The sequence below is a fragment of the Mya arenaria genome, chromosome 11, assembly GCF_026914265.1.
Source record: "Mya arenaria isolate MELC-2E11 chromosome 11, ASM2691426v1".
Taxonomy (NCBI): domain Eukaryota; kingdom Metazoa; phylum Mollusca; class Bivalvia; order Myida; family Myidae; genus Mya; species Mya arenaria.
The window spans coordinates 18,504,464-18,515,870 of NC_069132.1; the positions used below are offsets into that span (position 1 = coordinate 18,504,464).

Here is an 11,407-nt window from a genome sequence, read left to right on the forward strand (position 1 = left end):
TGAACACAAAGCCCTAAAGCTTCAGTACGTGGTCGGGAAGAACATATGTGTCGATGAGATAATATTTTTTATGAGTATTAGTTAAATTCTATTATTTCCAATATTATGTTGAATGTTCTAAATATCTACGAAAGTGCATTATAATAAGACTCCTAAAGAAGTATTTTTCTAAAGCAGAGTTAATAAAACAACACTTGCAAACACAATTTTCGCTTTTGCTATGAAAAGATTAATCCAATAATAAACATTTTATATTTAAGTTATTAGAACATAGTACAGATAAGATGTGATTGGTTATTAATTGCGGATTTTTTAAGATATCGAATGTTAGACAAAATAAACATATTTTAAAGTGACACTCTTATTCAAAATCAACTCATACCCATGTATAAGAAACATACATTTTAAGCGATAAACCTTTAACTACTTACTAAATAATACATATATGGAAAGTATAACTTACTGATAGCACGATTGTTATCGTGTATTTAATGGCTAAAAACGCAAAAATATTAAATGATTGGTGAATGCTAAAAGATTTCCTGTGATTAACAGTAGTCGTATCAGGTTGAAATACTTTAAATTTAAATTTAACTCGGTATCCTTCATAAGAACCATTGTTTTGACATTTATTCATCCTTTTTGGTATTTTTAAACAATCGTATTAGTTATAGTAAATCTTACATGGGTATAAGAGTGCATCTTTAATTTATATCCCTCAGACCTACGGATGTCTCGTGAACTATTATCACTCAAATGGAAGTCATAATATTGGATTCAATATTTATCAAATACGTTTCTATCGCTTGGAAACTAGCATAATTTTATCTCCCATATCAAAAATGCCGCCTAAGAAGCATCTTTTTTGAAGTAGAAATCTAAGCCCGGATTTACTCAAATTCGTTTAGGAGACGGTGATTAAAATGTATGCAGAAATCACTCTTCTGAAATATTTAAGATGAAATCGCATTGGCAACTCAAAATGTCACTTTTATTGCTTAAATCCCATGATCATTTTCTGGCTTAAGAAAGTGACTAGCCAAAATTAGTTTTGCGAATGTCCGCCGCTTCGATGTTTTTTTTATTTCTAACCATAGCAACGTATATAGGAAAGGTTTATATGTTTTGGTGATATTTTTTTATCCTGTACTATTAGCAAAATGATATAAACAAAAATATTTTAGTATGTAATATATTTTCAATTGATATTCTGAGTGAAGTTAATTGTTCCATGTGTGAAAAGTTCAGATAAATTGAATTAATTTAAGTTTCTTGCATTAACCTTGGCGTACGGTTTAGTACCGGTTTACACCTGTTCTTAACAGACGTATCTAAATTCCCGATTTAACAAGCGAATATTCCTTAAAAATAAACGTAATTTACATTGCCTTATAATAACCTTTAGTTTTGCCGCTGTTATTTCTGCAATGGCATGTAAAAGGATATACTCACAAACGTAACATCTAGTAAGGTACACATTAATATTGGGTTGGCCTTAAGTACTTTGTAGTCCGGAATGAATCAATTCAACTGCACTATTTCCTTCTTTTATTAAGGCATAAAATTCGTGGACACATATGAAAGCAGACACTATGTTATTTTAAGTATATAGAAACATTTTATTAATCAATGTTACTTTTAACATTAAGCATACGTGAAACAATGCTTGATAGTAAATGTATGGTGAATCTTAATTATAAACAAAAAGAAAATCAACGTATGCGTTGCAGCTTGACGTTTGAAAATTACTTTGTTCTAACAAAACACATTCATTTTGACGTCAATTAATCTAACCTTATAGTGTAACGTATGACAAAATATAAAAATACAAAATCTAGTCCAGAAATACTGTCGGCATTTTGATATCATCTTTCAAATTCATATACCAATACTTACTACGTCCCTTTATTGAACTAAAGTGAGGTTTCCATGATTGCACAATATCGACCATGACCTCGCGAGTTTGGTGGCAGAAGACCGCTGGTTTCGGACGGCGCGTCTTGGAAGAGCGCCCCGTCGCACGGCCTCTGCATGTGTAACGCCTCGTCGTATCCGGGGGGAGAAGACGGTGTAGGTGCAAAATTAACACTTTCGTAACTCTCACATATAATTCTAGGAATAGGAACTTTCGGTAGGTTGCTTTTCACAAACTTTGACATAAATCCGGGGTTGTTGGGGTCTTCTATCAAGTCATTAGGTGGCTTGGCAATTGAAAGTGGTCGTAATGACTTTGTGCCGTTACCATCTCCGGAGCTGCTTGTACATCCGGCCTCTATATTTTTCTTCTGCGTGCTAATTTCAGTATTTGTCTGCACGGCTGGTAATAATGGGCATTTGTCACGGCCAGAGACATTTTCAGGAAGCAGTGAAGTCTGTTGTGACTGGCAACTTTTGTTTCCTGATTGGAAAAGTCTGTCGGAGTAACTGCATGACGCGTTATTACCGCAAGACGGCGGGGAACTTACGTCACTAAACGAGGAATGGTTCTTTGAGGCGTAAACAGACATCAATTGTTGGTCAACAGTTAAGGAATATTCATCGACAGAGTCTGGGCTGGATAGCATAAACATTGTATTACTACGAACATGCCTTTGTGCTTTTCGTCGAGTCCAAGGCGATCGAAGTAAATCCCTTAGCGATCTATGTAAACTGTTACTTCGTATGCGAGGTCTAGGCACAATGCCATCACCATCGACGCTAATAGAATTTGGCATATTAGATATATTAGCACTAGAAAAGAAACCACTTATGTAGCCGCTACTGGTGCTTTGGGATATATTATTCCAAGTAGTGCTTCTGGTTGGCCCGACCACGGGCGATGTGATATTTGCATTTGCATCATGCAACGTGTGACTGCTAGTGGTACCATCAGTCATTAAGAGCGCTTGAGAATAGCTTGGCACAATGGTGAAATTATTCCGAACGATGCTCTCTAAATCTACACTTCCAACTGTATTTACCCTGCGAATTTGGCTTCTATCATTTATGTCCGAATTTACATACTTAGTACCGAACACTTTATGTACATGGTAATGAATATAGGCTGTTTTGAAGTCAATGAGTATCCTTAGAGGCCAAGACATCAAAAGAAACGAAGAGATCCAGAAAACTACATTAGAAACATACCACGGCAAATTATCGGGATCTTTAAAGGCAATCATATACTCTTTGAAATTCACATTAAGTAGGTCTAGGCCCTCGCGTGTCTCAAGATAATCATCCCTCCGCTCATTGTCCATGAAAAATTGGTTTCGCTGTTCGTCGAACTCGTACTTTGCATCTGGATGAAGGAACGAAAAGGTTTTCGAAAATCTTATTTTAGTGGCTTGGTAATCTTCTAGACCAGTCACGACCTTCGTGGTATCCTTATAGCCACAATTAGTAAAGTTAAAAGCACATCCCGCTGTATGCGAGTTGACCCTTTCGTAATAGACCTGAGTTGATGTAAATGCGTCGCCGTTACGGTAACGCGTAACTTGTCTAGTTCTTCGAACGTAGTGGTAGCACAGAGCCTTCCACCAAGCTATAGGCAGAGCTTCTCTCATCTGTCGCATCTTGTGATACACTGTTTGAACATCACATTTGTGTCTGAGCTCAATCCGCGTGTGACAGTGCCAGCATTCTACTAAATACACCAAATACAGAAGTATCACAAACGCCACCGGAATATAAATATAACCATCCGCGCACGGACTACTCTTTGCCACTCCTCGATGTGAGAAGTAACGCTCGTTATAAACAACTACGGTGGTGACTACAGCCAAGCGACACCAGGCGATTGCCCCAAGGCACCCGTATATGAGCAAGGTCAAGATCAAGTTCTTGAAATGGAAATTGTGGCGCAGAGACTGGCACCATGTGTGGCGGACGGGGCGTTGCTGAAAATAAGATTTATATATATATATATATTTATATTAAGAAGCAGTACTACCAAACTAACTTAAATTTCAATCAGTTTATACGTTACCAATACTTCTGATTTAGGAAATATTTGCATACAATATCGTTTATCAAATAAAACAGGTAATGGCTTATAATAGTCAGCATTGTATGTCAATATGTGTATCCAACAGTAGACATTCAGACATATTTGTTTGTTTTGACAGACGAAAAGTGATCGTTTAGCGACATTTGGGTATCTTTCAGTTTATGAGTCTGTAACTAGCCGATGTACTAAAACCCATGATCCTAATTCATATTCATTAGCGATTAAAACTGTGCATGACCGGTTTGAAGTTTTTCCACATAAGCAATTATAATCTTGTGAACAGTTCTCAATATAACAATTCCATATTTATAAAGAACTTAGCTTTTTGGAAGTAAATCAGTACCATACGAATCGGTATACTCATTCAAAACCCTTCATTGTCTCCGTAAAATTCTCAGATATCACACCACTAATGTGTATTCCAGGAAATCATTGTACATATCAATCGCACTTTTGTTCAAGTAAAATTACATTTGATAAAAAAAGTTTTTGTTTTTTTCAATTCCCATGATGGAGTACAAGGCCTTTGATCTATTTGATTACTTTCAATTTTGTGACATGGCCGTGAAGAACCATTTCCTTCCCCACGAGAATAGCAAAAAACGCTCAGCGATCGAATAGATTGGAAAAATCCAATGACACATGTAATTAGACGCGTTCACCTGTGTTTTCATAGCTCCAGCAGTTACGATGTGGGGTTATAACATTGTGTTAAGCAACCGGGGAAACGCATTACACGTAGCAAATAATGCTCAATATTGTTCAAGATGTGCTTAAGTTCATTCGTGTTGTCGACTTAAGATATTTCTTTAAGATTTTATCAAACATTAAGAACCAAGAAACCCGGCAAAATGTTTCTAATAGCATGTGGCAATTGAAGAGACGGCTCACCATCAATCGCGAGTTGGGTGATATCCCTGGAATTATTTGTAAAATATACTATATTTTTACTTCTTTATGCATATTTTCATAACATAATGACGTCATTATATATTTTGACAGTTATGCTTGTCCTTTGTTTTCGCATTGAATTATCATTACTTACACGCGATGTTTGATGCTGTACGTTTTACAATAGGTTTAACTAGTTAACAACATTTTGTAAGGTACAGAATTTTACGATATTTATGATCAAAACTTGCGATATTTGGGACTGTATCAGTGTTAAAAAGAATACTTTAAAAACAATGGTCTGAATGTTAAACAAAGGTTCATTTTCCTGAGGGTAATATCAGAGATCTAAATGTGTCAAACACTGGTTTAAAATGTTGAAAACTATACACAACTACTCGATGACAAGTCTATGTCATGGAAAGTCGTATGGTACCAGCCGTGCATATATTTATATTTATTCATCCTACCATTTACAGATAAGCGAGATTTTAATATTTCATTTAATTCTGTTTATGTTCTTTGGAGCCTCTTGTTGAATTTTAATTCCTTTTCCAATTACATAGGTGATGTGCGAAACATTTGCGAGAAGCTATTAGACGCGGCTTAAACGTGAGGCGCGCACTGTCAGACCATGTGAGAGAATTACGACGGGTTCGCTTTCCAAAGGTATATTTAATCGACTTTCTGTCGACTAGACATGGGAGTAAATGACACAATTGCCGCTGGTTATCTCACAATATTAGAAATATATATTAAACTCTACAGTCAAATGAATTTAATCAGCTGATGTCAACGCATCGGCAAACCTTGTTTCGTAAAATACTCTGGTTGGGATACATGCATTCACCCCGGCCAATGTAATTTACTTATTATATTTGATTGACCAACGATGAAGTTCAGAATACTTTAATGAAACCTGTTTATAGCATATACAGTTTTTTGTATTACTTTAATTTGTAAATTACGGAAACATGTATTCTAAACAAATCTACGCCAAATAACTACCGCAAATTATTTTATTATGTGTTTCTAGGAAAATCAAACGAAATAAATAGTATAAGATTAATTTCAATCGTTACAACCAACCATTTCCGCTGACTTACACAATCACGTGACGCGCACATCAAATGCAGATCGAGACGACTTATGTCAGAGAAGGGCATTATGAAAGATTTCCATACTTTCCATTTATCACTTTGCTCAACACAGTCAAACCATTAGAGTATGCTTAACATAATCTGTCATTTATTTAATATTGAACACGACGTAAATATATTGAATTTAGAACCTTACGTTGAAAACAAACGCGAATGCAGCACATTAAATACATCAATATGAATAAGTGAAAATAAAATTGATAGTAATATGCACTGTATTTACTTATTTGGCTGTCCAATCCTTCTATTTTGATCATTACGTAGTAACTATGCGGAAAGGCAATAATTAGACCAAGCAACGATGTATTTGTGTATGTTGTACGTTTGTGTTCTTTGTTCATCATCGTTGTGGGCCTTGACTGGTACCTCTTAACAGGGTTTATTCATGAATGGCTTGTCCTTGTAATTCTCATTGTATTACTGTAAGTGAAAAGAGATGACTTTAAGTTTCTTTTTGTAGAGAGAATATTGGGAAAAGGGAACTCTATCCAAAATGATTGCGCAACGTAAAGACCCTGCAGTTATCATGTGCAGTTCAATAGTCAAACACCCTGCAGTTATATCATCTCTCTGCAGCGTGCCAATGGACACAACATGAAACATGTGCTCAATATGTGAACAATCCACCACAGTGAATCACGTATTGCACACCAGGACATCAACGTGGACATTAGAATAGGCATTGTTTTCGATCATTCCTTCTGCCGGTATGAAAGCAATGAAACTCGCTGTCAACATTAAGTTGAGGACAAAGGAACCGGATCCTCTTTGTCCACAAAACAGGATTGGCGAGCGTCGTTTTTATAAGTCGACCCAGCGAATGTGACTTGTTTACCTTTATTCTACACTGTCTCTATATTGATGCTTGTTCTCATTTGATTTTTTTTCTTACCACTATTTGTAAAGGTGGCGACAAGTGTGAGGTACTCGTAAACTAGTTCAAGCACAAGGTATTTCTTAAATGTTTGCATTGAATGTTCGAATGCGGTACCCAAATATGTATATACCTTGTTTTTCTATACTTTGTGAATTTCTACTTTGCTGATTGTTCGAAGGATGATAACCCATGATTTATTGACACATATACTTTGAGGTCCTTCTGTGTTTTGTACGTTTTGTGTATGACGTTCAGTACAATTTAGTCTTTATAATGTGCATTATAACAGGGTGTATGTTAATATCTTAAACTGCTGGGCGTGTATTATATATAAACTGTCGTCTAATCATCTGCAATATGTCGTTGAAAATATTTAGTAAATGACAATAATTGTTCTCTCGGGAAAAAAATATGCCAAAAAGATTATATTCAAGAGAGATGCATTTACCCATTATAAGATTTACGCGCCAAGACACATATTATTTAGCACATTAGCATGCGAACAGGTAGTTGTGCTTACTGTAACAGTAATAAAATTATTTGTTAAACTTAAGATGTAGACTACTCAACATTGGCATTTCATTTAACAATACAACTTCTTACCACATGCTTAACCTTGTTTCGGGTATAACATAACACTCATGTAAAATATAACAATGTCACTTTGCATGTTTGTTAACCCTTTAATTTGAAACAACAATTGCTGATATGGTAATATTCCAGTAAGTCATGTGCTCTTGTTTATCCATTTCATTTACCAAACAGTTCTTAGACCTTTAATATTTACTTATCTAAACAGGAGAATGACCTCAATAATATATTACAAATTATGACGTCATCTAACCGAGTGTGACGACAATATTTAAAAGAAAACAAATTCGTTGAAAGTGTAGTGTTTATGTTGTGCTTCTAACTGGATATCATATCATTATTCATTTTAATTAAAAACAGAATTGCCCCTTGCCTTTGGCATCGTAGCTTCCATTATAATATAAGTTTCCTGAGCCAAGCCTTGAACGGAATGAAAAAGGTTTTTGAATTTGATATTCAGTTATCCTTTTTTTACTTAATTTCAAGTTTTGGACCTTCATCAAATATATAATATCAACACACTGGACCATTAGAACCCCATATAATTAAATCCTTTTTCCTGAACACCATATCTGAACAGACGATATGACAACATTCGCTGGCATTCGAGAAATCTTTGCAGGAGAAAAAAACACACCTGAGCAATCGGATTTAAATTGTTGCCACGAATGATGGGTTCTACTTTTTCATTTAATTCGCTACAAATCAATACTCCTATTATGCTTAAAAAGAGCACGCACTCTATGGTTTTTCTCTTGTGGATATTGAAACTTGGCGACAATTATTAATCTGTGTTATGTCTGTTGCGCATGCTTTGCTGCCGTCTCGTCATGGCAGAAATATATCCTATTCAACCTGATATTATTCATTTTTACCATTCAATAGTTAAATAATAACCAGCAATGCAACGTATTCACCGACAGTACAAAGACGAAGCCCCAATATGAATAGACGACTGATTAATGTTGATGCACTATCAGTAAGAAAAACGTACAAAACAAAACAGTTAATAAAAATAAAACCGTTGGTTCTAGTAATTTATCATCACAAGAAATGACCAGAGCAAACACAACAGGACAATACGTTAATTGAAACATAAATTTGGCTATTCGCCAGAATTAATGACTTCCTATTGTCAGTCAATGTTATTACTGTAAGACGTCCAACATTATGTCTAACTTATCCTAACATTCGATTTTTATTAATTTAACCTAAAACATGTTAACCACATTTGAGCCAACGTAAAGGGCAAAAAATAACTTAAAACACCAAGAAGTAATCCAGATTCGAACAATTATAACAATTCCACGCCGGGTAATCATTGGAGCCATAACATTTTGTTATGTGTTGAAAATGCTCCAACGCGTCTTCCGTTATAGTGCCAATGAGTGGGATATGGATGTAAACAGTGAGTATGGTTTCTTATTTTTCATTTTTAGAGGTTTATACGAGTAAATTTGAAAAATTGGAGAATGTTGTTCCACATAGGAATGGCCATGAGTTGTTTTAAATGTAAAAGTTCTGAATAAAATTTATTATCTGATCGTCTAGAACTTGCATAACTTGCTAGACGTAAGTGTTGACAAGGTAAAAATCTGGATTTTCGCTAGAATTCACTCGTACCTAAGGTTAAAGCATTTTCTTTACATGTGTGTGGCTTTTTTATTGACAAAAGGTTGCCGCGTTACAAATTTTAGAACTTTATTTGTTATACTTGCTGCACTACGCTCGATTTTCTGAACGTTGTGGTGCCAATGAATAGGTTGTGGTGCTCATGAATAGTAATTTAGTAGGAAACGATTTGTGAAAAAAACTGTAGCAATTTTATAACATGAAAATGAACAATTAACTAAATTAATATCATTTTTAATATTTTTAAAGTATGACCAACTACCACACTGCTTCGCGGACTTTAAGGTCCATTTGGTGTCTATTAAATTAATACTTGATAGCAAATGGCCTTCGTAATTCTAATTCTGTATTTCCAGGTATTATAAGGCACAAATCTAACGATTGTGTTTACATATTTTCAGATTTGTGTCTTTAAAGGGAAAAGGAGGCGGGGCTATTCATGTCGAGAAAAAAATCACTCCGTAGCTCAAAATTTGCAAGAAAAAGTATTTTACAGTCATTCACCTAAATAAAAAAGCACTCCCTTGCCATCTCAGAAAAAAGATTCCTCCCTTGCAGCATTGGAAAAAGATAGTTACTTAACGAGCACGGTTTCTTTCGCCGATAATACATGCTGAATTATCTACCCACAAAAGTGAAATCATCCAATGCAAACGAAGGAATCCTTTTTTCTGAGATGTGCTTTTTAATTATTCTTTCAGTCAATGGCATACATTCCAGGAAGTTACCTTAAGGCTGTCGTCTGTGTGCTCGTGTTCGGCAAGTGGTCCGCGGACACTGTACATGGCGACGCATTTCTACTCCCGGTGGCAGGGGATTATCTGAAACAAATGTACACACCGTTCTGCAAGAATAAATTTTTATTAACAATAGTTTAAAACTCATGTGCCTCGTGTTTGTCTCATGCATGTTTATCGCCTGTTTGGTTTTGGACTTCGCTTCGTATGCAAATAAGCACGACTGAAGTAAGTGCGTGACTTCCAAACCTTGTCAATCACGTGGTCCATATATACTAATTAATTGAATATTTCTTTCTATTGCATTAATTAAGAGCCCTTTAGAGTCTACTTACCTTTTCTCAAAGTTCCATTATAGCAGTAAAAAGACGCCAGAAGCTAGTTAATAATGTGAACAATGTTTAGGTTTAGCTTACTAGATCGTGTCGATAAACTTTATACCATTCACGTTTATTATAGGCACCTTAAAACTAAGTATAATTGTTTTCCTTTAAGAGTAAAGAAATACGGAAAGGGTTGAAAAAGGCCTTATTAAATGGCTCATTACTCAACAATCCAAAAGATCTTCCAACAACCCAGAACATTTTTTAAAACACAAACAATAAACATTCAAATTTTGGCATCTGTCGTTTCAGTGTTGACAACCACGCGTTGTGGTTATGTGTAAGTTACATTACATTTGAAAACATAAAGAAACCAGCTTATTAGCTCATAAGTGTGTAAAAGAAATGAATAATTAGTTATAACGAGGTATATTTTATTTCATTTTACCGAAAGAATTTCAAATAATTTCTTAAATCTTGATAAACTGAGTTAATAATGTAAATAAGTATCGCATACATGTATATTCTGGGAAATGGAGAACAAATAGTTTGATTTAATATTTGAAAATGCATGAAAATATTTCATAAGCCTATATGAAGTATACCAAAACATTGCATAGTTTATAAATTAATAAAATGAACATTAAATGTTAAAATTCAGTTCCTCTCTATAACAGGATAAATATCTCTAAAATAAAACGAGATACTGATCCTCTTGATTTAATAGCTTGTGCTTTATTTTTTACGATTTTCATATTAAATACACACTTGAATTCTAACTCACTTTTGCCGTTTCAATCTGTTTCGATGGTAAATCAAACGTTAAATATCTCTCCTTCAAGTTTAAAACTTTCCAGTAACGCTATAACATTGCTAGTATACACGAAAACCCGTAGACGTAGTGCCAAGATAAAGTCCATGCATATTTGCACCTTTGTTTCATTTCCAGTAATATCCAAGAAGTAATTTGTTTACATGTTGTCACAGCACTGTGACGAATGGCTCAGGCAAGGCTATACAGGCCCGATACTACTGCTAGACTACAGCACAAATGCAATATCCAATTTGTTTCAGCAACGATAGAAGCAATATCTGTGATTGGTCATACGAGACTCCGAGTTATGGCATTCTGTGTCTAAAATACGCTGCCTGATATGGTTATGTAGAGTAACCTGTTAATAGACTGAACGGCAAGCAAGAATTGCCAC

General features: G+C 35.0%; 1 protein-coding gene across 1 annotated transcript; it reads right to left on the reverse strand.

Moving 5' to 3' along the window:
• Positions 1-1,862: 1,862 nt before the first annotated feature.
• LOC128209950 (transmembrane protein 151B-like) lies at positions 1,863-11,100 on the reverse strand. Its single transcript, XM_052914224.1, has 3 exons — positions 10,984-11,100; positions 9,868-9,960; positions 1,863-3,878 (listed from the first exon to the last, which is right to left on the reverse strand). The coding sequence occupies exons 2-3, from the start codon at positions 9,922-9,924 to the stop codon at positions 1,914-1,916; spliced, it is 2,022 nt and encodes a 673-aa protein (XP_052770184.1). The 5' UTR covers positions 9,925-9,960; positions 10,984-11,100; the 3' UTR covers positions 1,863-1,913.
• Between the last annotated feature and the right edge of the window lie 307 nt (positions 11,101-11,407).

Excerpts from the sequence above, each read along its gene's own strand:
- LOC128209950 (XM_052914224.1), bottom strand. The coding sequence starts at position 9,924 with ATGTACAGTGTCCGCGGACCACTTGCCGAACACGAGCACACAGACGAC. Across the intron at positions 3,879-9,867 it reads ACACAGACGACAGCCTTAAG|CAACGCCCCGTCCGCCACAC; the intron begins GTAACTTCCTGG and ends TCTTATTTTCAG.